General features: G+C 50.4%; 1 protein-coding gene and 1 long non-coding RNA gene across 2 annotated transcripts in view; one reads left to right on the top strand and one right to left on the bottom strand.

Moving 5' to 3' along the window:
• CD9 (CD9 molecule) overlaps positions 1–2,518 on the bottom strand; it is a 32,160-nt gene extending 29,642 nt beyond the window's left edge. The window contains exon 1 of the mRNA XM_038576555.1: positions 2,354–2,518. Coding sequence (XP_038432483.1) covers positions 2,354–2,419 — 66 coding nt within the window. The 5' untranslated portion in view covers positions 2,420–2,518. The remainder of the gene's footprint in view (positions 1–2,353) is intronic.
• On the top strand, positions 932–24,400 carry LOC119866432. The gene is made up of 3 exons (XR_005379776.1): positions 932–1,038; positions 20,167–20,506; positions 24,061–24,400. It is a non-coding gene; the product is annotated as an uncharacterized LOC119866432 (long non-coding RNA).
• The last annotated feature ends 9 nt before the right edge of the window (positions 24,401–24,409 follow it).

Below are 24,409 nucleotides of genomic sequence, written 5' to 3'. Positions count from 1 at the left end.
AACAATCCAACCAGGTTCCCTTTAAAGATATTTTTGAGAGCTTGTTTCTACCCAGCTGACCATGGCAGCAGGCTAGGAGGGGAAGTACACTGGACTTTAAGCTAGTAAGACCTCCCTTCAAACTTCTGATGCTATCCTGCCACATGTCCCTGGATAAGTCACTTTACCTCTCTGGCGACTAGTTTCCTGGTCATCAGTACCATGGGGATAATGCTTCTAGCTCTGGCTTGTATCATGGGACTTGGAAAAGGCCTTTGCAGACTGTAAAACGCTGCACAAGTGGATCCTTATCTCCTTTATTCTATCATTTCTACAAGGACCTTGACACAGGACTACTGAACAATCGTTACTTCAGAAAAACGTAGCTTCCTTCCCCAACACCAGCCCATTACCAGGTCCCCTTGTTGATTTCATGATGTAGACCGAAGAGGGCGGGACTCAAGTGTGGTTCGGTCTCTGTGATTCTGGGCCCCTCTTTGGTTCTCCGTTTCCTCACTGTGGATACGAGGGGCGGACTGGATGATCACTAAAGTCATTCCTAATTCTGGACCCAAACATTTCCAGATTCAGTCATGTCCGTTTTAGATGACATAGCTGACCAGCAGCGCCTAGCCCAGGCAGGGGTAGCTTTGAGTATGGGTGGGGTGGTAGGCTGGAGACAATAAAAGACTGAGCAGACACCAGAGGAGCCCTGGAACTTCCCAACAGACTGTTGCCTGTGCCACAGGGCAGATGGGGGTGGAGGGTTGGGTATGAGGGCCTATGGGAGTCTGTGGTTCCTTCCCTGCCTGAAAGCCTGATGCAGCCTAGGCAGATAGATGAGGACGATGCAACAGACTGGTGGGTGAGATTGTGCTGGGGAGGAGAGAGGAAGAAGACTCCCCAAAGGACAGGAGTGGGGTGGGGCTTATCCGCCTTCTCACATTCTTTTCTGGTGCCAGAGGTTGGTGAGGGGAGGAAGCCAAGCCTGGGAGTGAGCTGGCTGGCTGGCTGCTTGTGGGAACACCAGGAGGAAAGAATGCCCACCGCTGAGGCAAGGTAGGGGTGGGTGGGTTCCTTAAAACAGGCCAAGTGTTGGGCAGGGGCACGTCTATGTGCCATCCTCACTAGAACATGTGTTGTGTATGGTGACTCTTGCAAGGGCAGGTCAGTCTCTTACTGGCAGCTCCTGAGAGAGAATTAAAATCTCAAGAGGTTTGCTCCGAGGTTCCTGGGGACCCCAGTGACCAGCGCCAGGGGAGCAAGGTACCGTATAGTTTTTGTTACAAGGCTCTGGTGGCATGCCCGTTTCTAGAGCCATCTCCCTGGTGGCATAGGGGCTGGGCTGCCATTCCAAACTCCCTGACTGCAGAGGAACAAACACTGTCCATCTGTGTGCAGGGGATGTGGCCCTCAGACTCAGGACACACAGGTCCCCTGTTCCTTGCTTCTTTCTGTCTCAGGGTGGTCTCTTAATCCCCCCAAGAGAAGGCGCCGAGGGGGCATCCCCTTTGGCACTGCCTCCATCAGACTTTGCATTTGCAGAGAGGGGTGAGCACGGCCAGCAGTGGGAGTCGGGCAGCTCCCGGCCTGGCCTGGCGTCCTCTCCTCCTCTCCGGGGGAACCGCCACTCTCCCAGGCCGCGCCTAGCCACTGGGTGGGCTGGCCTGGGGGTGTCCGCGAGGCGGGAGGGCCCGGGCTGCCAGGGGGCCGAGGGCACCTGATCTTCCCCCGGAAATGGAGAAACACAGGACTGAAAGCGCCAACGGGCAGCTGCCTCGCCTCTCCCCAACTCTGAGCTCTCTCCGCTTCAGATACTTATCGCCTTTGGGGGAAAAAAAAAAAAAATCCAGACAAGCTAGTCTTTCAGGTAGTTTCGAGGGAGTTCCGACTTTCCCACGGCGGCTCAGAACCCGGCCTGCAAGCACCTCCTCGACCGTCGAGGGGGTCCCCGACTCTCACTCAGGTCGGGGTCCCAGGCCTCGGTCCTGCAGACGTGCCATCAGCTCTGGGCTGAACCCTCCCCGCCAGCGCCCGCATCGCCCCCTCGCGGGACCCCACCAGGTCTCGAGCCGTCCTGCCCCCCCGCCCCCCGAGGGGCTCCGCTTCTCCCGCCGCCTTCCCCCGCCTGCACTCGGAGGGGCTGGGAGGCGAGGGGCAGCCGCGGGCCGCAGCGCAGAGCCTCAGCGAGACGGGGTCCGCGCCCCCCCCCGCCCCGCGCCCCCGCCCGCCCCGCCCCGCCCGGCCCGGCCCCGGGGAGGGCGCAGCTGCGGCCGCGGCGCCCCGTGTCCCCCGCTCGGCGTCCCCCGGCGCGGCCAGGTCCCCGACGGACAGGTGGCGCCGAGGAGCGCGCCGGCCGCTCGCCCTCACTCACCCAGAAGACGAAGTTAAAGCCGAAGAGCAGGTATTTGATGCACTTGGTGCCTCCTTTGACCGGCATGGCGCGGGCGGGCTGGCTGGGCCGGGCTGGCGTGGGACCGGGACGCGCGGCCGGGACGAGCGGCACCACACTCGGGGCCGAGGCGGCGGCGGCGGCGGCTGCGGGCGGGCCTCGGGGCTGCACTTTTAAAAAGTGCCCTCCTCGCTGCGCGCGCCCGCCGCGGTGCGCATGTGCCGCGGACCCCGCCCCCGGCCGGCCCGGCCCGGCCCCACCTGCCCCGCCCCGGCCCCCAGGCCGCTCCCGCCCGGCTTCCGGGGCTCCCGACTCCCGCCCGGCCCCCCCCCCCCCCCCCCGCCCCCCCCCCCCCCCCCCCCCCCCCCCCCCCCCCCCGCCGGCCCGACCCCTCCTCCCAGCCGCCCCGGGATCGCTCCGGGCTCCCCTCCCCCCGCCTTCACCTAAGAGCTCTGGGGCGCCTCGCCCTTCGGTGCGGGCCTTGCGGATTCTGGGCTTCCCGCCCGAGCCCCCCACGTTGGGAGCCCTCCCTCGGGGTCACTGGGGTCCAGTCCCCCCACTCAAGGCAGGCTGGCCGCGGGATGGGGACCCCGTGCTCCGAGCTGCCCGTGAAGGGACGCCGCCTGGCCTTGTCCCTCCCTGAGGCGGCTCCTTGCAAACTTGCTTGGCGGAGCCCACCCTTGCTCGCACGTCGTGCGGGGGAGCAGGAATCAGAAGCTGGCAGTCCAGGTGGGAAGAGGGGTTGGAGGCTTGTAGGAGTAATTTTTCAAATGTGATTACCCAACAGTAACAGGGCTGGGAGTGTCGGGTGGTCCTGGAGAGCTCCGGGGCCTTGGGGTGTGCGTGCCCGGAGGGGAGAGAGCGTTTGTAGCCGGGCTCCGGCTCCTGCTCTTGCCTCTACTCCACAGCACCCTCCCTCTTGCCCCTTGGCCTCCGATGCTGAGCTCTACACCTCTGGATGCTGAGTTCTGAGCTCGGCTCTCCTCAGCTCAACAACTTTCTGTAACTCCCCAGTGTTCAATGACCCAAGGCGAAACTGCCCATCTTGCATTCTGTCCTTTGTCTTGTGTCCGTGCCCAGCACCGCTCTACCTGGACCACGCCGCCCTCCTCAGCTCCCCGACTCTGACTCTGCGTGGCCTAGCCCTCGCTGTGGCATGTGGTGTGTGCCCTCTGGCTGCCTGGCCCTACCCTCTTCAGTTGTAGAAACTATGAGGCTCCTCAAACATTCCTTTCCTGTTTCTCACCAAAGGATGAAACGATTCCCTCTTCTTTTGAAGTCCCCAAGCCCCTTTGTATCTTTTTTTTTTCAAAATGAAGTTTCCTTTACAAAAGCAAGAAACATCAGAAAATACCAAGAAGCAAAAAAAGAACATAACTCAAATTTCACCCACCAGAAATGGAGGGTGTCGCACTTTGTGGCTCTTATATTAATGCTTATGACCACTCTCGGTTGTCTCATTGATTCATTCAAAAACATTGTTCAGCATCTGTTCATAAGGGGCATCATTAGGGGCAGGAGCTGGGTGTCCACTGGTGGAGGGATTCAGGCAGCCAGACAATGGGAGAGAGTACTGTTCGGGGTCACAGAGATAGAGCTGGGGCTGAGGGAGCTCAAAGGAGGGGCCTCTGGCACAGGTTGGAAAGTGATGCTGCTGAGCCAAAGGAAAAGTCGCTTCACAGGAGAATCTTGGGCAAAGCTTGGGGCTGGAGCTCATAGTTGGGGGAGATCCGTGGGAAGTAGAGGTGGAGACCCAGCTGATGACATGACGGGGAGCCTCCCCTCGCACACTTTGCACTCTGAGGTCTGGGGCCCCTGAGGGGTTCAGGTAGGGAGCGAGTTCCATCTGCTGTGTGATTTAGGTTGATGGCTACCTGTATTTTAGGTAGTTGCGTGGGGGGAGGGCAGGAGGTGCAGGCGGCAAGCCCCTTGGATAAGGATGATTGTTTGTCTGTTGAGACCTTGGCACAGAGCTTTGAGGGATTACATGGAAGGTGACAGGGTGTCACGTGATGTCAGGGGCCCTACAACTGAGTAGTGTGAGGGGAGCATGGGACACAAAAGGTGAGGTGAGGACATGTGGAGAGTAGTTAGGAGGCTCTAAAATGGGTCAGGTGAGAGACAGAGTGAAGAGGATGGGGTGAGGGGGTGTAGGCTAGAGAGTGCAGCCAAACCAGAAGAGAGGACAGTGTGTGTGTCTGTGTGTGTGTGTGTGTGTGTGTGTGGGCAGGGGTTGGTGGGGAGGAGAGATCCCAGCCAGAACAGCAGGAGCTGGATTCTGGGGAACTCCATTCACGTGTTCTAATGCTTCTTGGGAGCCTACTGTGATGAGTAAGGAGAAGCAGAGAGACCAGGGTTCCCCTCCGTGTTGCATAATACCAAGAGTGGCCAAGTGGAGGAATTTTGGTAGTGCTTTGTCACTCACCCTAATCTAGTGTCCAATGAGGATGGTGGGGGCAGGCAGCGTGTGGGAGTGGTAGAAAAATCAGACAATGTCCCATTGTGCTGCTCTCAGGCAGAGGCCGCCTATCTAGAATCTAAGGAAAGAGGATTTTATCTTTTTATATTCTTCTCTCCTCTACTCCTCCCACCCTGCCCTTTCACCAACATAGGTGAGAGGAGTTCAGTAAATATTTAAGCTTATGATAGAAACTACTTCTTAGGGTAATGTGCATATTGAATGAGGTAATCCACTGAGACGGCTTAGTACAGTGCCTGACACACAAGTGTGCTAGAAATGTTAGCTATTGTTACTATTACTGTTCCTATTTATACTCCAGAAATAATGGAGGGGGCTATAGTTAAATTCCAAATTACAAGCAATCAAGGGAGTCCCTATAATGTGAGTGTGGAGATCTGAATTCTTGATCCGACCCATGGGTTTATTTTGGACAAGTCGCTTCCTCTCTCTGGGCATCAAGCTCCTCACCTGTAGAACGAGCATTTTGGATTAGGAGATGGCAGGGTCCCGTCCATTCTGACGATCTATGGTGCCTCTGAGCCAAAGTGTGTTTATTACAGGCAGTTAGTTCTACAGACAACCAGGAAGGGGAGAGATGGAAAAAATATGGTTTGCTTTAGCTGGAAGGGGAAAATCTGGGTAAGCCCCTGAGTCAGAGATCACATGGAGGCAGAGAGGGCTTCCAGACTTTGTGGTGCTGGGAGTGGGGAACGGTCCCTCCCTTCCCTCAGGGCATCCTGTTTCTGGAAAAACCCGGATTCAGGCTGCGGGTCCACTTTGGCTTTTGTGCGCCCCCTGGTGGTAAGATTTGAACCGTCGGGGGCCAGGCGGGCTAATGCCACACCCATCTCCCCGGGAGTGCTCATCCCTCTAGCCGCGGGAGGCAACCGCAGGACCCGCGCTCTCACTGGCCCCCAACGCCCTCCTGGCCACCCCACCAGGGGTCATTCTGGGGGTTCGCTTTCTCCCTGCTCCTGCTGCTGCAGCATTTTACCCTGCCGACCATCCCTTCTTTCTAGACAGTTCTCCCTCCGCCTTCCCAGTGCTGTACCATGTTGGTTCACTCCCTTCACTTCTAGAAACTTCTTCCCTGCTTCTCTTACTAAGTTCAAATGCCGTCCCTTCATGAAGCCTTCCTTGAACGCCCCGGTCTTTTCCTCCGTGGATTACCTTGTTTGCATCTCCCTCACGTGTGACTCTTGACTTTCCTCATGTTCTCTTGTGTGTTCTCCTTTTGGTGGTGAGCTCCTCTAAGGTATACTTCACCTGATGAACTTCTGTGTTCTCCGAAGCAGCCAATCCCTTGCTGGCGGGTCAGCGCCCCCCCTCCCCGACCCGCTCCCCAAAACCTGTGTGGAAAAACTGGAGGAGTGGGCCTTCCTCAAGCTTTGCTCCCTGCCATGTGCTCTCCTCTCAGCTCTCCGTGGGCACTCCCTCCCTCTCATCATTTCTCTTTGGAGCTGCCTCTCTCTAAACTCATCGTGTTATCCGAGGGCCTATTAGGCATTTCTCCTTTAATGGCCCTTCACATCCCAATCCCCCAAATGTGTGAGGATGTGTCACCTTGTACACCAGAGGGCATTTCATGCATGTGATCAAGTTAAGGATTGTGAGATAGAGGGGTTATCCTGGATTATGCAGGTGGGGCAGGTGTGATCCTGGGAGTCCTTATGAGAAGAGACAGGTAGGTCAGAGGTAGAGAAGGAAATGTGAAGGTAGAAGCAGAGGTCTGAGTGATATGCGGCCATGTGCCAAGGAATGCAGGCAGCTGCTTCCAGAAGCTGGCAGCAACAAGGAACCTGATTTTCTCCTAAAGCTACCTGAAAGAACAACTCATTTAAAGATTTTATTTATTTGACTAGAGAGAGAGAGAAAGAGAGAGAGAGAGTATGAAAACTAGCACAAGCAGAGGGAGCAGCAGAGGGAGAGGGAGAAGCAGGCTCCCTCCAAGCAGGGAGCCCAAAGTGGGGCTCAATCCCAGGACCTGGGGATCATGACCTGAGCTGAAGGCAGATGCTTAACTGGCTGAGCCCCCAGGTGCCCCAGAACAACTCATTTTAGACTTCAGGCCTTCAGGACTGTAAAATAATGTGTTATGTTAAGCCACTAAATGTGTGGTAACTTGTTACAGAAGCAATTGGAATTTCAAAATAAATATCCAGATCAGAGTTCATGACTTTGAGGGCCTCTCTGCTCCAGAAGCCATGCTTTTCACCCACTAGCTCCAAAATTCACATCACCTGTGACCACTTCTCCCTCCAATCCCATACCTGCTTCACGAATGTGAAGTATCTCTTGTACCACTCCTGGCCGTGACTGCAGAGTTGTCCAATTTAGAGATAAGGAAACAAGCATAAGGCAGGAGATAGTGACTTACAGCCAAAGATCAAGGCTTCAGGTCTTCTGCTTCCAGCTCCCAGTGGGTTTCTCAGCCTTCATTCCTCCCCCCCTGTAGGCCAGGCCCTCAGAACTCTTCCTAAGCCCAAACAACTGTCCTACCCTTGTCCTGACCCCCTGTCTTCACTTGTCCACTCTGCACACATCGCTCCACCCATTGCCTTGCACTGTCTCTGGGCTTGGGCTGCCCTGGGTTGCTCTACTCCAGCCGTACCTTTCCACTGCATTAAACACGAATAGTCAACGTGGGATCACCCACGTATAGTGGGCAGTTCATGAGGATGCCATGGGGCGCTGGATGAGAAGAGAGAGGTTGCAGGCCAGAGCACGCCATTCTAAAAACCCTTTGTGGGAGCGCCTGGGTGGTTCAGTTGGCTCTGGTTGTGCGTGATCTTAGGGTCCTGGGATCGAGCCCTGCTTTGGGAATCCCTGCTCAGCAGGGAGTCTGCTTCTCCCTCTCTCACTGCCCCTCCACCCTGCTTGTGTGCATGCTCTCTCTCAAATAAATAAATAAAATCATAAATAAATAAATAAATAAATAATAAATATTAAAAACCCTTTCTGAATGAATCTTTCTGCAAGCTCCCTTTCTGTGACAGCCACCCCTGCCTTTGTCCCCTGCCCCAGCTTCTTCCTCCCTTTGTGTCCAAGCCTTCTGTCCCTATGGAATGGTGGAGCCCTCACTTGGCATTTCCAGTTTGTATACTCTAATTCCACTCCCGCAGCTCAGTAAAGCGTCAAGTATTTCTCAGGATCTGTCCTGTTTAGAGACTAGGGAGTGGGAAGGAGTTGGAGGTAATGAATATTTAATATATTTTTGTCTTACTCCTAAAGCTTTGCTTTCTTCTTTCCTGCTCATGTTTCCTGCTCCCAAACCTCCCAACTCCCTTTGCATTTACACCATTTTCCTTAGCACTTTCATCTTCTAACACAGGGGAGACTTTTCCCATCTATGGTCTGCTTCCTCCTGCTGGAATTTAAACTCTACTGGAGTGGGTGGTTTGGACTGCCCTGTTTGCAGATGTGTCCCACGTTACTTGAACAGTGCCTGACACACAGTAGGTGCTTGATAAATATGTATCGATTGAACGTATGCAAAGCTAATGCTCCAGTTCTAAAATCATCACAAAAGCCCTCTTGTCTTAACTGATGGATATTTACACATCTGGGGTACTGTGTGTGCTCCTGCATCTACGCATCTATGTCTAATTTCCCACTTCCACCATCCTCAGCCCCAGCTCCCAGCTCCAGGCCCAGGCCCATCTTCCTCTCCTCCCCTGGATGCTGCTGATTGGGCTTTGAGGACAGTGGGGCCCCCCCATTCCCTGGTACCCTTGGTCACCTCAGTCTGCTCTCCCCCCTTCCCGTACTCTTGTAGAGATTTCTTTCTGGGGCAGCCCTGGTGGCGCAGTGGTTTAGCGCCGCCTGCAGCCCAGGGCGTGATCCTGGAGACCCTGGATCGAGTCCCACGTCAGGCTCTCTGTATGATGCCTGCTTCTCCCTCTGCCTGTGTCTCTGCCTCTCTCTCTCTCTGTCTCTATGAATAAATAAATAAAATCTTAAAAAAAAAGAGATTTCTTTCTGAATCATCCACTAGACTATTCAAACATTGTCCTGCATGATCATATCACACTTCATGCATCTTAAAAAAATAAAAATCTCCCCAACGAGATTATCAGCTCCTGTGGTACCCACTGTAGGTATTCCAGGGATACTCAGTGAAAAAATAGTCCAAAGAATAACACTTGGGTGGGCACATATGATGTGCCAGGGGTTCTTCTACCTGCTATATAAACTCATTTAGCTCACAGATGAGCTATCATAAGGTTGATAGTCTTACGATTTTTATTTTACAAACAGGTAAACTGAGGCACGAGTTGGTTAATTAACTTGCTAGGAAGCAGCAGAGGCAGGATTTGAACTCAGGCAGCCCAGCTCCAGGGTACATGTGCTAACCTGCCTCTCCACAGGAGAGGAGGGTGAAGGGGCTGCATGTGATGCCTCATGGTGGCCTCATCTTGAACGTGCCTCATGCCTCAGAGCAAGCTGACTCTCTGCATCTTAGGGGATGACCACAGGTGGTATTTGCACCTTGGCCTGTCTTTCTGAACCTCCCTTGCCACAGCTGTGGAGCTAGGAGACTTACTGCTTTTTCTCTACCATATTGAGCGGGGATGGCTGCTGACTTCTGTTCTGAGTGGTAGTTCTAGATTCAGGAGGAGGATCAGAGGCTGGACACAGGCTCTTCCTGGAGTGGCAGTGTATGTGTGTGTGTGTGTGTGTGTGTGTGTGTGTAAGACATGGGACCTTAGTACGTGGGTTCAGGCAGGTATGGACAGGTGAATTATAGTTAAGGTGAACCTGGCAGTAAGAAGCTTTCACAAGTGTCCACCTGAGAAGGGTTCAGAGCGGGAGAATGTTGCCACAGAGCCACTGCCTGCAGACTGTAAAGTCTGGATACCACTGCATGATATAGGAGGCCCCCCAGCAATCTGGCTGTGTTGATGTCTCTCACCCATTTCCCTACTTCCAGTACCTTATACGCTCTAGCCATTTTGCCCTACTTTTCTTTTTTTTCCTTTCTCTTTCTTAATAGCTTTTTTTTTTTTTTAAATTCCAGAGTGTCTTTGAGTTTACAGATAATTTGCCAAAATAGTACAGCTTCCCCCTAATATTAACCTCTTACATGACCATGGTATATTTGTCAAAACGAAGACCTTAATATGAGTATAGCACTATTAACTGAACTGCAGATTTTATTCTGATCTCACCAATTTTTCCACTAATGTCCATTTCCTGTTCCAGTATCCAGTCCAAGATCCCACAATGATTTAGTGTTTTGCATTCCTTTTAATTCTCTGAATTTGCTTGCCTCCTTCCTGTCCAGTTGCCTTTGACCCTGTCATTCATTTCCTTTGTCTCCGATAACTTTCCTATTCATGGCAAACTCTTATTCATCCTGCAGCAATCCCTCTGTTGAGTCAGAAATAATGTGGGGAACTGGGGAGGAGTGGGATTTGGAGATCTGGCTGTTGAGCAATATTAACTGGGGAAATTGCCACTCTTCCTTCCACATCCAGGATCTCATTTGACTCTCAGTTGGATTTTATGGGTCCTTTATGTAAATGCACACAAATGCTAAAATATATTACTACCCACTCTCCTGCCCCCCCCAGCTGTGGTTCCTCAAAGTCCACAGGCAAGTTTCATAGGACAGTGCAGGTGGCTGGTGGCCAGGGAGGACCTGAACTCATTTATCTGAGTTCCAGTTTCATTTGGCTGTGTCTATGCTTCATGCTTTGCCTGTCTCCACAGTTGCCCAGTCTGGGTATGCTTTGGTACAACACTTGGCTGAGTTTGGTGGATGGTGGACTTCCTGTGGTTTCTCACCACCATGCATATTTAGAATGATTGTATCATCTTTGGCTTCAGGGGCTTTCCTCAGGTTACTCCAGGCTAGAGTGTAGTTGGTGTCCCTCCACCCCCACCTCTACCGAGCAAGGAAGGAAACCCACCAGAACGCCAGACTCCTGGGTTCCCTGACTCCATCTACCACCTGGAACTTTGGGGGTCCTTTGCCGCCCCCAACCATCTCCTTTACCCTTGTGTCCCCACTGCTTGAGCTAACTCCACAGAGCACTAGGTTGGTATTTCCCTCTACATTTTACTTTAGATGATTTAACATCTAAAATTTAACATTTACATGATTGAAAAAAATAAAAATACAAAAGAGTAGAGAGGGAGAAGTGTCCCTGCTGGAAATTGTTCTAGATTAAGATTAAGGAGTCATACTGGGACACCTCGGTGGGTTCAGCGGTTGAGTGTCTGCCTTCGGCCCAGGTCATGATCCCGGGGTCCTGGAATCGATGAGTCTGGTGTTGGGCTCCCCGCAGGGAGCCTGCTTCTCCCTGGGCCTATGTCTCTGCCTCTCTTTCTGTGTCTCTCATGAATAAATAAATAAAAATCTAAAAAACAAATCCTTTGATTAAAAAGAAAAAGATTAAGGAATCATATCAACCAAGGGCAACATGTGGACCTGGTTGGAATCCTCCTTCAATCAGATCAATTACTAAAAAAAAAAAAAAAGAAAAAAAAGAAAAAAAAAGAAAAAGAAAATAATTTGTAGGCGATTGGGGATATTTATTGACTAAGGAAATATTGGTATTAAGGAAATATTGTTAATTTTTTTAGGAGGATGATGGTGTTGCAGTATATTTTTGAAAAATCCTCTCTCTTATTAGAGATTCATCCTGAAAAATTTTAAGGCTAGAATAATCTGGTGTCTAGGGCTTGCTTTAAACACCTCAGCAGCCCCTTCCCCAAAAGTGAGGGAAAGCAAATGATGTAAGAATGGGAAAATGGTGGTAATTGTTAATGGACGGTGATGGGCATATGGGTTCATTATAGTTCTCTCCATACTCTAGTGTATGTTTGAACACTTCCATAATGACAAAATACATCTCCATCTGACCACTCCATCCCCTTTCATTCTAGTCCTTCCCCAATAACCACTACTGGTTTTTATGGCTTTTTTTTTTAATGCAAATAGTGATATGTATTATTACTCACTCCCTTTCCCCACCATTTTTTGGCACCTTGCTATTGGAGCATTTGCCTTTTCCCATCTTTTTTTTTTTTTTAGATTATCTATTTATTTATTTATTTATTCATGAGAGACACAGAGAGAGGCAGAGACACAGAAAGAGGGAGAAGCAGACTCCTCACAGGGAGCCTGATGCGGGACCAGGCCCTGACCCGAAGGCAGGTGCTCAACTGCTGAGCCACCTAGGCATCCCTGCCTTTTTCCATCTTTATCATATGCAGTAGGCAGAATAATGCCTCCTCCCTCAAATGTCCACGTCCTAATCCCCAGAACCCATGCATGTGTGACTTTACATGGCAAAAGGGACTTTGTAGGTGTGATTAAGGTTAAGAGCTTTGAGATGGGGAGCTTATCTTCAATTATACAAGTGCACCCCATCTCATCACGTGGATCCTTAAAATCAGAGCTGTGGTCCTGGCTGTGGTCTGAGGGAGATGTGACAAAATGTCAGGAAGACCGGACAGTGCTGGCTTTAATGCTGAAGGAAAGGAACCACCAGCCAAGGAATGAGGGTGGCCTCTAGCAGCTGGAAAAAGCAAAGGAACAAATTTTCCCTGAAAGCTCCCAGAAATAGGAATGCTGCCCTGCTGGCTCCTTGATTTTCAGCCCAGTGAAACCCATGTGTCAGACTTCTGACCTCTAGAAAATGCAAAAGAATAACTGTGTGTTTAAATCTGTAGTAATTTGTTACAGCAACAATGGAAAACTACTACTGTATATCTCGGAGATATTTCTGTATCAGGACAGGTCGTAACAGCATTAGTTTCTCACATTACACACTGGCTCTGAAGTCTGACAGATCTGGCTGGAGTCCTGGCTCTGCCACATACACGCTGTGCAATTTTGGGCAAGTTCCATTGCCTCTCTGAGCCTGTCTCCTTATCTGTAAAAAGGAAGTAATGAGAGCACTTAATCTCATAGGGTTGCTCTGAGGGTTAAATCAATAGCACATGTAAAACATTGAGCCCAGTGCCTGGCAACAGTAAACCTACACAAAAAAAGGACAGTTGTTAATAAGCACTGGGTGATATACGATATGTTGGCAAAACGAACTCCAAAAAAAAAAAAAAAACATATAAAAAATTATACTATTAACATAAATATTTATAACAAGGATCTTTCCCTGGGTACTCCAGGGGAGTGGTGCCCACCACTGCTCTCCCACTTTTTCCAAAGTTGAGGTTCCCTGCTTCCTGCATGAAAGGTGGGTTGAGGGCATGATGGGACCCTGGTGGGTTCCCATTTCACTTGCATGCGGCGTGGCTTCTCTGAGGGATGGGGACTTTGGGGATCCCTCTTGATGACCCAGGAGTCAGCCTGTGTGAGCTCACCCCCTCACCTACATTTTGGGATCACTGTGGAACCCTACAGAAAATATCCCACACATAGTAAAGTCCAAGAAATTCTGCCTCCCTTCTCTCCTGCTCCAGGCCACACCTTCTGGGTTCCTTAACTGTTGCACTCCCTCTGGCTACTGGGGAGTACAGGGTGCTGACCTAGGGCCAGCCTCCAGAATCTTCTCAGTGGGAGCACTCTCTTTCTCCTTAGGGGAAGCACTGTCCTGCTCACTGTTGCAGCCCCCCCACCCCCTGGGCCCAGCCCTCCCCTCTTCTCTGGCCTCACAGTGCCTGGTGGCAGACAAAACTCCTCTCCATGCCACACGAACCCACAGATGCTAATGCTTTTACTCAGCATGGAAATACTTCCTTATTTTTAGCTCTGGCCCTGGGCCATGCCACAGCTCCCCCCTCCAAGTGAACTTGTCCAGATCTGCGAGTTGTTTTCCCAAATTTGTGGCGTCGCAGGAATGTGCTCTGGTCATACAGCATTGCCAGGACTCTGCCCACACTCCTCTCTCCCAATCACCTTGTTTGCTTGTACACATCTGTTTTTGGCACACACACGCCCCAAAGTGTCTCCCCAGCTCCTTCCTCCATCTCATGTACCTGCCCTGTCTCTCCCTCCAGCAGAAAGGAAGAGTCCCAGGAAACTAAAGCTGGAGGGGACAAGGGAAGATGATGAGAGGAAGATACCATCTCCTTTTTGGCCCAAGGGGCTGGCTGGGGAGGGTGTTGTACGCTGCCCCCGTGCATGCGTGCGTGTGCATGCACGCACACACAGACACACATGCTGTGTCCTGCCTTGCATGGCATAGGGTTAGCTGTGGCTGGAGAGGCCAAAGTGGTTAACCCAGAGATTACTGCACTTTCCCTCCCAATTTAAATTTAAAATGAACAAACAACCCCCTTCTGAACAGAGTCTTAAACCAACAATGACACAGAAAACCAGGCTTCTAAATTGAGACCTGCGGTGTTTCCCATACTCCACCCCCACCCCCCCGCACCCACTGGGCAGACCGCATTCCAGCCTCTCAAGGCAAGCTTCAAGTCTGGGGAATGCTCCACTTCCAAACCTAGACTGGAAGTTCCCTGAAGGCATGGGACAGTTTGTTCTTATTGCTTTTTCATCCCTACATCCTCAGGGTAAAACCCAATTCCTGAAGGCCCACAGACTATGGAGTACTTCTCCCAACACCCTAGGTCCCCACTCCCCAGACTCTGGGCTGTTTCAAGAGTCAACAGGTGCACTCCTCCTGGGGCCTGGAAGGGCACTTGCTCTTCCCTAGGCCTGGGCCTGGATCTCATGCCCAGGATCCCTCCTTCTTTTGGATCTCTGCTAGTGGATGGCTTCTCAACTTTACAAATGACTCAGCCCAGCCCAGCCCACCTGTTCCCTCCTCCCCTGCTTTGTTACCTCCATAACCCTCCTCACCACCTGCCTCAGTCTACGGTTGATTTGTTGTCTTTGTCTCCTTCCACTTGAATGTAAACTTCACAGGGAAAATAGCTGTTCCTTTTATTTGCCATTCTATCTCTAGGGCCTATACCAGACCTTCAGTGAGTTTTAATACATATTTGTTGAAAAGGAAGGGAGTGCTTAATATGTGTGGATGCATGTGACTTGCAGCAGAAGCCTCTGGGCTAGGACAGCTGGGCCCCTGGATAAGGACATTGTCAAGGGAGAAAGGGGCCTCCTTGGCCTCCCTCTGAGGGTTAAGTGGTCACCCGCCATCCAGGTGGGACCCAGAGTGGGGAGGGCTGGTGTGTGGGACTCCCCAGGAGGCCCTGCTAGGCCTGGCCAGAGGTGAGAGGTCCCTGGCTCACCAGCCAGCTGTTCCTGCCCATCCCTTCCTGTGTAGTGAGTCAGCCAGCCTGGGGAAATGAGCCAGGGAACTGGCCCCAGTAGGGAGTATAGAGGGTTAGAGGTTAACAAAACAAAGACCTTGCTCATCCACCCCTCCCACTCTGCCCGTCAGAGATGCCTGTTCTGTATTCCCCATCTCTGTCTTGGTCAGTGCATACCTACTATGGGTTGATTGTCCCCCCACCCCCCTTCAAGTCATATGTTGAGGTACCTCAGAATGTGACTGCAATTGGCAATAAGGACAATTAATCAGTCAAGTTAAAATAAGATGATACTAGAGCAGAGTGTGGTCTAATCCACTATGATTGTGTTGTCCTAAAAAGAATGCCATGCAGATTTGGATGAATCTTTTTTTTTTATGATTTTATTTATTCATGAGAGACACACACAGAGAGGCAGAGACATAGGCAGAGGGAAAAGCAGGCTCCCTGCAGGGAGTCCAATGCAGCATTTGATTCCAGGACCCTGGGATCATGACCTGAGCCCAAGGCAGCTGCTCAATTGCTGAGCCACCCAGGTGTCCTGATATGGATGAATTTGAAAGATGTCATGCTAAGTGCAATCAGCCAGACACAAAAGGACAAACATATGATTCCACTTATGAGGCACCTAGAACAGTCAGACCCATAGAGACAGCCCACAGAGTGGGGCTCCCAGGGGCCAGGGGAGTGGGGAATGGGGAGTTAGTGTTTAATGCAGACAGTTTCAGTTCGGGAAGATGCAAAAGTTCTGGGATGGATGATAGTGATGGTTGCCCAACATAGTGAATGTGCCTAATGCCACTGAACTCTATGCTTCAAAATGGTTGAAATGGTAAATTTTTTTTTTTAAGATTTTTTTTTTTTAATTTATGAAAGACACAGAGAGAGGCAGGGACACAGGCAGAGGGAGAGATAGTCTCCCTGCCAGGAGCCCCACGTGGGACTTGATCTCAGGACCCTGGGATCATGACCTAAGCCGAAGGCAGATGCTCAACCACTGAGCTACCCAGGCATCTTGAAATGGTAAATTTTTTTAGCATATATTTCTCTCTCTCTCTCTCTCTCTCTCTCACACACACACACACACACACACACACACACACACACACTCATGAAGGCCCTGTGAAGAGAAAGAGACACGGACAAAGGGAAGACATTGTGAAGACACAGGGAGAACACCACCTACAGACCAAGGAGCAGCAGTGATGGCCCACAGACCACCAGAGGCTGGGGGAGAGGCTGAGACGCTGTCCCTCACAATGTCCATAAGAACCAGCCCTGCTCACATCTTCATCTCAGACTTCTGGCCCCTGGGGCCATGACACAATATGTTCCTGCTGTTTAGCACCCTCCTCAACCCCACACCCCTCTCTGTGGTAGGTTCTGGCAGCCCCAGGAAACGGATACAATACCACTCCTGGCCAGTAATGCTTCCTCTCCACGTCCCTTGAGTTCTGGAATTTAGGGAGAAGGGAGAAGAGGAGCTGGTTTGTGAGGATTCTTCTGGTTCTGGCTTTTTTTCATTCTATTTATTCTCTTGGTTGCTCCTTTCCTCTGCTGCCTCCTCCCCTGCTCTATAGTCCCCACACAATGTCTCAACAGTTACTTGTTCAACATCTTCTCCCCCATCTTCTCCCCCCCTACTAGACTGTAGGTCCAGGAGGCAGGGACCTTTTGTGTTCATTCAGGGCTGTGTCCTCAGTGCCTGGCTCTTTGGAGCACTCAGTACACATTGTAAATGGATGAATTCTGTAGAATGGGAAGGAATGAGCCTTGTTGCTTCACCACCCTGCTACCTCCTGGGCCCAGTCAGACATGCTTTGACAAAATGTCTGTGCTTATAATGAACAGGGGCAGTAGAGTCCCTTTTGTGACCACAGTGGATGGTTGGGCCTCTCCTGGTGGGGTGGATGCTACCACAGAATGTCCTGGGGGTAAGGCAGGGGCCTGGTAGACAGAGCTGTTCCCTTAGGTCCACTCAACTCAAACCTAGCACTTGTCCAGTAATAGAAAGGCCAAGGAGAAAGACTTCCCATATTATGTCAGGCCGAGCCTGGAGCCCGATTGGGAGAGAAAACCCCTGGGTGGATATTGGAGTAAACATTTCCTTTTCTCTTTCTTACTCCTGCCCTGCTCTGCCTCTCTGCTGTGGGAGCAAAATAAGAGGGGTGGGGGTGAGAATTAGAAGGAAACAGAAGGCCTCTCCTCATCTTTTATTCATAGATTCGATGAATATTTATGGGCTGTGGTTAAGTCAAGGATGGAGAGATGAGTAGACTCAATCCCCAACCTCAAGGAGCTCATGGCCTGAACAAGGAGATAGACAAGCAAACTGTCCCAGAACAAGGCCATGACTGCCCTGATGGAGTCTATGTGGGAGCTGAGGAGATACTCTGAGTGTGGGACTTGGTAAAGGCTGCATGAAGGAGGTGCCATCAGAGAAGGTCTTGAAGGATGAATGGGAGTTTGACATGTAAAAAAGGGGAGAGGGTAGGAAGTGGGGAAGGTGTAAGATGAGCAGAGGGAATAGCACCTGGCAAGGTGGGAAGTCATGAAAGGACTGTAGGTCTGGGGTAATAAGCTTGGGCGTGGGGGTGGTGGGAGGCACTAATGGGAACCGCTGTTGTAGGGAGAGAGTGTGGCCAGAGTGCCTGGTGTACAGGACTCACGAACTTGGGCTTGCTCCTGAGACGGAGAAGGAGTGGATCTAGGTTGCATGTGTGTGTGCTGGCTATCTTCTCTTCCCCACTTCCTGTTAGTCCAGTCATCCTCTACCCTGTTCTCCTCCATACACTGCTTCACCTAGGCTCCCTGGCCCTGTGGTTGGAAGACAGGAAGAGTGATAGGTTGGGGTACTTATTTCCCCTAACCCCCCCTCCCCGCCCCCGTCGCCTTGTCACATTTCAGGCAGTGGCCATAGCTCTGGCTTTCCTTGGCTCTGGTACATGGCTTTCCTCTCTTTGCCCCTCAGGCCCAGAAAGTGGAAGCTTCCCATGGCAGCTAGTCCCCAGGTGCATCTCCACCCTGATCAGTTCACTTCACCCTGCATTAAACTCTCTTTAGAAACCCCTTTGGGGGCAGCCTGGGTGGCTCAGCGGTTTAGCGCCGCCTTCTGCTCAGGGCCTGATCCTGGAGACCTGGGATCGAGTCCCACGTCGGGCTCCCTGCATGGAGCCTGCTTGTCCGTCTGCCTGTGTCTGCCTCTCTCTCTCTCTCTCTCTATGTCTCAAACGAATAAATAAGTAAAATCTTAAAAAAAAAAAAAAAAAAGAAAAGAAACCCCTTTGGGTGTTCCTTCTGCTTCTGTCCAGCAGCCTACCTGATGCAGTAGGGGTTTGACTTAGCTAGCATTTGATGGGGAAATAGCCCTGGTGATGGTGAAGACCAGGGTGGGGAGAGATGGAGTCAAGGGCGCTGGTTAAGACGCTTTTTTTTTTTTTTTTTTTTGAGAGAGAGAGAGAATGTGCATGTGCCTGAGTGGGTGTGGGGAATACTCTGAGATCATGACCTGAGCCCAAATCAAGAGCCCAAATCAAGACACTCCACTGACTGGGGATCCCTGGGTGGCTCAGTGGTTTGGTGCCTGCCTTTGGCCCGGGCGCGATCCTGGAGTCCTGGGATAGAGTCCCGCATCGAGCTCCCGGCATGGAGTCTGCTTCTCCCTCTGCCTGTGTCTCTGCCTCTCTCTCTCTCTATCATAAATAAATCTTTATTTTATTTTATTTTTTTTAAAAAGACACTCCACTGACTGAGCTACCCAAGTGCTTCTGGTTAAGACACTTCAAGTCCAGGGGAGAGATGCTGGGCAGATATTGAGGCACTGGCTGTGGGATGGAGAGAAGAGGCCAGAACTGGGAGGCATTTCTGAATCGGAACAGTCAAGTTGTCAAGTTTTGGTGACTTCCTGGGTAGATGGGGGAGGTGAGCAGAAGGGAAGGATGGAGTCCCGAGACCTGCTTGGAAGATAGGAAATCTCGGTCTACAGTTGCTGCACAATAAGCCATAAAATCTGCTATTTCCAATCCAAATTCAGGACTCTAGAGTGTTTGCTTACCCTCTCCTATCTTGAAAACACGTAAGTACCTTGGAGGCTGTTGTTTAGATACCAAGAGGGCAAAACTGTTATCCAACCAGAGGCAGTTGGAAGAACCAGAGACAAAGACATTGAATCAAGTTAAGGTCGGTGACAGGGTTTCATGCACTTTTAATGTGTGCATCGATAGGCCACTAAGCATCCGTTCATTCATCCTTTTGTGCACCTCCCTTGTGCTTTAAGAACCACCCTCTCCCTATCCTGGCACTTAAGCTTTGTGTGGGCTTGGCCAAAGCACCATCAGTCTTCAAGGCCTTAGCTATGAGTGGGAGGGGCCTGGACTCCAAATGGAGCCAATGAGACTGTCTGGAAGAAAGTGGGGGCTCCTCCCCCACAGGCTTAAGCCTGGAAGCATCAACTACAACTGCTGTCTGCAGTCTTCATTTTGTCCTGGTAGGTGGCCTGAGAAGACACCAGCTCAGGGGAGGAGATCAAAGCAGAGCTGAAACAGGGAGAGAAACCAGGGTTTTGTGGTCACATAAACCCCAGTCAGACTACACTGCCAACAGCCCAGTCCTGCTCTTGTGCGTTTCAGTTTGTGAGCTCATATTGGGTTTCTGACTTTTTCTTTGTCTTTTTTGGTCCTTTGCAGCTGAGAAAGTCCTAGATGAAACAATAGCCCTCATCAAATTTTGTTTTAGATCCTAGTTTTTTAGAGATAGTGCCTCTGGGGCACCTGGGTGGCTCAGACGATGAAGCTGAAGCATCTGACTTTTGATCTCAGCTCAGGTCTTGATCTTAGGGATGTGAGGGCTTGAACACTGGGCGTGGAACCTCCAAAAAAAATGTAGAGATAGTGCCTCTTGGTAAGTATAATGGGATTTGGTGAGAACATTAAAATTTCTCACTTGAACTAGCTCCTTCCATCTCAGGTCCATGTTTGTGAAACACTGCCAGTGACACCTGCCTATTTTGAAGGCAAAATGAGAAAAAGAAAAAACAACTCTAAGGTGTTTTCCAAGTTTTAACTACTGCTATAACTAATTACTGCTATTTAATTATTGCCCTCCTTGTGGGCAGGCACTAAGGTGTTTTCTGTTTTTGTATGTACCGCAGAGACTGATTGGTGTGCCTCACACACAAAGCAGGTGGTCCATAGAGCTTTGTTCCAGTGGAACCGAATGTTCTTCTTGCTCATTCTCTCCAGACTACGGGTGAGGAAAACGGGAGTCACAGAGAGACAAACGAGCAAGCCACATGCCAGGAGCAGACTCAGGAAACCTGTCTCTGAGCGCAGTGGAGGCCAACAGCAAAACCCTATCTCTCTGAGATGAGGCGACATCAGAAGAAAAGTGGATCCCATGGCTGCTGTGTCACTAGCCTGTGACTTTGGGTGAATCACGTCAGCACTCTGGGCCTGTGTTTTGTCATCATTCAAATAGGGCAGTCCTCACATGTAAGCCCCAGTGGTTTCTAGGTGCAAATTCTCTTTTGTTTTTGTGTTTTTGTTTGTTTAAAGATTCTATTTATTCATCTGAGAGAGAGAGAGAGAGAGAGAGAGAAAGGGAGAAGCAGACTCCCTGCTGTGCAGGGAGCAGGATGCAGGACCCCAAATTCATGACCTGAATCCAAGGGCAGATGCTTAACCGAATGAGCCACTCAGGGGCTCCTGTTTTTGTTTGTTTTTAAAGATTTTATCTTATTTTTTTTTAAGGTTTTATTTATTTATTCATGAGACATAGAGAGATAGGCAGAGGGAGAAGCAGGCTCCATGCAGGGAGCCCGATGCAGGACTCGACCCTGGGTCTCCAGGATCACGCCCTAGGCTGAAGGCAGGCACTAAACCGCTGAGCCACCAGGCTGCCCTAAAGATTTTATTTTTAAGCAACCTCCACATCTAGCATAGGGCTCAACACACCACACTGAGATCAAGAGTCACGTGTTCTACGGCCTGAGCCCTCCGTGCGCCCCCTAGGTGCAAGTCCTCGGAAGTACAAAACACCTTGCTCCCTTCCTGCTCCCAGTGCAGACACTCAGAGCTGCAGGTCCTGCTCTGCAGGTGCAGGTGCAGCGTCGGCAAAAGTGCCACATGCTTTGGGGCTAACGGAGCGCCTCCCTCCACACGATTTCCTGCGCTTCTCCCAGGCTCGGAAACATTCCTGGCAGGTGGTATTTCTTCCAGCGACAGAGACAGAGAAGAAGCCAAGGCACTGAGAAGTGAGGTGACTCGCTGAAGGCCCTCCAGCTAATCTGAGATGAGGGTGAATTCACATCCAGCTCTTGCGACTTCCAGTTCAGGCCCTGCACAGGGCTCTGCGCCACCTGTCGGGAAAGCCAGTGCCCCTGGGGACTTGCTCCGCGGGTGCTCCATAAATGCTCAGAGGAAGGGCCTGCTGCTCTGGCCCCGTGAGAGGGCCTTGCTGCGGCCTGGCTGGTGGGGGCGCTGGAGGCCCAGGTTACCCAGTGGTTTATCTGGGGGCCTCGCTGAGTCCACCATTCCTGGTGGAGGTGGGGTGCTTCAGCAGGGTTCGGTTGCGCAGCTCTCATGGGTGACGTGGGTGGCGAGGGAGGCGGCACTGTGTGTTGGCTGGGCCGGGAATAGCTCTTCCGGACATTGTGCTCACAGGTGCCCCGGGTCATGAACACAGAGACCCGGATGCCTTTGTAGCAGTCACAGCAACACCCTGTACTTCCCGCCCCGCATTCCAAGGAGGCTCCCCAGCCTGGTCACTTATGGGAGGTCTCCCAGACGCCGGCTTCCCCTTCCTCTCCTGGACTCCATCCTCTTGAGGACGCGATGGCCATCTCCATGGTGTGACCTGGGGCGTGTGGGAGGGCCTCTGACCATGCAGTTCTCCCCATGTTGGGCAGCCCTCCTTCCAGAAATTATCTCTTGGCCCCACAAAATAATGTCATAGCAAACATTTTCTAATTCAGGCTCTGCTTAAGAGCTTTACATACTAATTTTGTCAATAGTTCCATGAGATAGATATGGTTATCGCCCCTTTCCTGTTAAGAAGGCAACTGAAACATAGAAGTCTTTTATTATTATTATTTTTTATTTAAAATATTTCATTTTATTTATTCATGAGAGACAGAGAGAGAGAGAGAGAGAGAGAGAGCAGAGACATAGGCAGAGGGAGAAGCAGGCTCCCTGCTGGGAGCCCAATGCAAGACTTGGTCCCAGGACCCCGGGATCATTCCGCGTAGAAGGCAGATGCTCAACCACTTAGCCGCCTAGGTGCCCCCTTATTATTAAAAAAGCTTTTTATTTTAGAACATTTCTAGATTTATAGAATTGTTGTGCAGAGGTAGTACAGAGAATTCCTGTGTACTCTCCTGTTCTGTTACAGACCTCCTGTATTAGTAGGGCACATACATCACTATCAAAAAACCAATATCCATACATTATCATTAAGTAAATTTCATAGTCTATTCAGATTTCTTTCTTTCTTTCTTTCTTTCTTTCTTTCTTTCTTTCTTTCTTTCTTTCTTTCTCTTTCTTTCTTTCTTTCTTTCTTTCTTTCTTTCTTTCTTTTTCTTCTTTCTTTCTTTCTTTCTTTCTTTCTTCTTTCTTTCTTTTTTTTTTTTCCTAATGTCCCTTTTCTGCTCCAGGATGCCACATTACATTCAGCTGTCATGTCTCCTTAGGCTGCTTTTGGCTGTGACAGTTTCTCAGACTTTTCTTGTTTTTGATGACCATGACAGTTTTGAGGAGTACGGTCAGGAATTTTGTAGAATGTTCCTAAATTAGAATTTATCTGATATTTTTCTCATGATTAGGCTGGGGTTATGGCTTTTAGAGAGGACGATCACAGAGGTAAAGTGCCCTTTGCATTATGTAGCAAGAATACATGCTATCAACATGACCTGTCACTGTTGGTTTACTACATATGAAGGGTATATACTATCAACATGACCTGTGACTGTTGGTGTTGACCTTGATCACCTGGCTGAGGTACTGTTTTCTGTTGTAGACTTAATCTCCCTTTCCAATACTGTACTTAAGAGTTATTTTTTGAGCACTAAGAGGAGATGAAGCTGCCGACTCTCCTACAAGCAAGGGGAGGAGAAGGAGGGCAGAACAGAGTGGGGGCAGGTCTCCTACATCAGAAAAAGAACTTGCATGTGGCCAGAAGGGGAAGCCGACAGCCTTTGAGGCAGGCTTGATGCAAGAGAAGAATAGAGGTTCAGGACTGGGACTGGAGCAGCCACTCAGCATGGCCCAGTGGTAGGAGAGCCACCTAGGCATTTCCCAGAGAAACAGGCAAGAGCTTGGGTGGCGTGGCTCTCATTTTCAAGGACCTCCTCTCTCAATAAGTGATGCAGACACAGAGACACGGTGACAGAACAACAAAAAAGGTACATGCTGTTCAGCTTTAAACTGCTATCTAGGGCAGCCCCGGTGGTGCAGCGGTTCGGTGCCACCTGCAAGCCTGGGGTGTGATCCTGGGGACCCTGGATCGAGTCCCATGTCAGGCTCCCTGCATGGAGCCTGCTTCTCCCTCTGCCTGTGTCTCTGCCTCTCTGTCTCTCTCTGTGTGTCTCTATGAATAAATAAATAAATAAATAAATAAATAAATAAATAAATAAAATCTTAAAAAAAAACTGCTATCTATCTTGCCATTGGACAATTTGGTGTTAAGAGTTCAGGATAAGTAAATATTTGTTATAAATCCTGAAATTATTTTGTACATTAGCACCACAAGATTGCATTATTCAGATGAAAGTGTAAATTTTGCAGCGTAAATATTTAAAATAGATCACAAGTTTCATAACCTTGTTTGGACACTTTCTCATTTTATAAAATATAGGTACTGGTAGTCATAAAAGATGGCATTGGCCTGGGCCCCCTTATGGGAACACTGACAGACCAGACCTCTTTTGGCATCAGGGGCTGGGAAAAGGTGAACCCCACACTCAGAGGACTTGGAGGGCCAGCTGGATCAGAGCTTCTCTGAATTCTGTGAGCATGTCATGTGCTTACTTACACTCATCTGTCTGTTCCAGGTCATGAGCTGAGCATGTGAGACTGGATTTACATAGTTGATCTGAGAGCCAAGGCCCTGGCTTGCCACACTGTGGTCCCAACGTTGGGAGGAACGTGAGAAAATAAAAGGATGCTTTGGACAGAAGTGGCCATCTGTGATTTTCAGCATAACTCCCAATGCCTGTCACTGTGCCGACATTACACAATTAGAGATAAATATCTGTGGATACTTGGGGGTCTGGAGTTACCTGTTAAATGAAAGGGAGAGTGGAGAAGAGTGAGAAGAGTGGAGTCCTGCGAGAGAGGGACCCAGGGCAGAAGACTGGAGAAAGGTGGCAGGCAGGGCTGCAAAGCACAAGGTGTGGGAGG

This window comes from Canis lupus, chromosome 27 (assembly GCF_011100685.1).
Source record: "Canis lupus familiaris isolate Mischka breed German Shepherd chromosome 27, alternate assembly UU_Cfam_GSD_1.0, whole genome shotgun sequence".
NCBI classification, from domain to species: Eukaryota; Metazoa; Chordata; class Mammalia; order Carnivora; family Canidae; genus Canis; species Canis lupus.
Note: the sequence above shows the minus strand (reverse complement) of the source record. Positions and strands in the feature narration are given on the sequence as shown.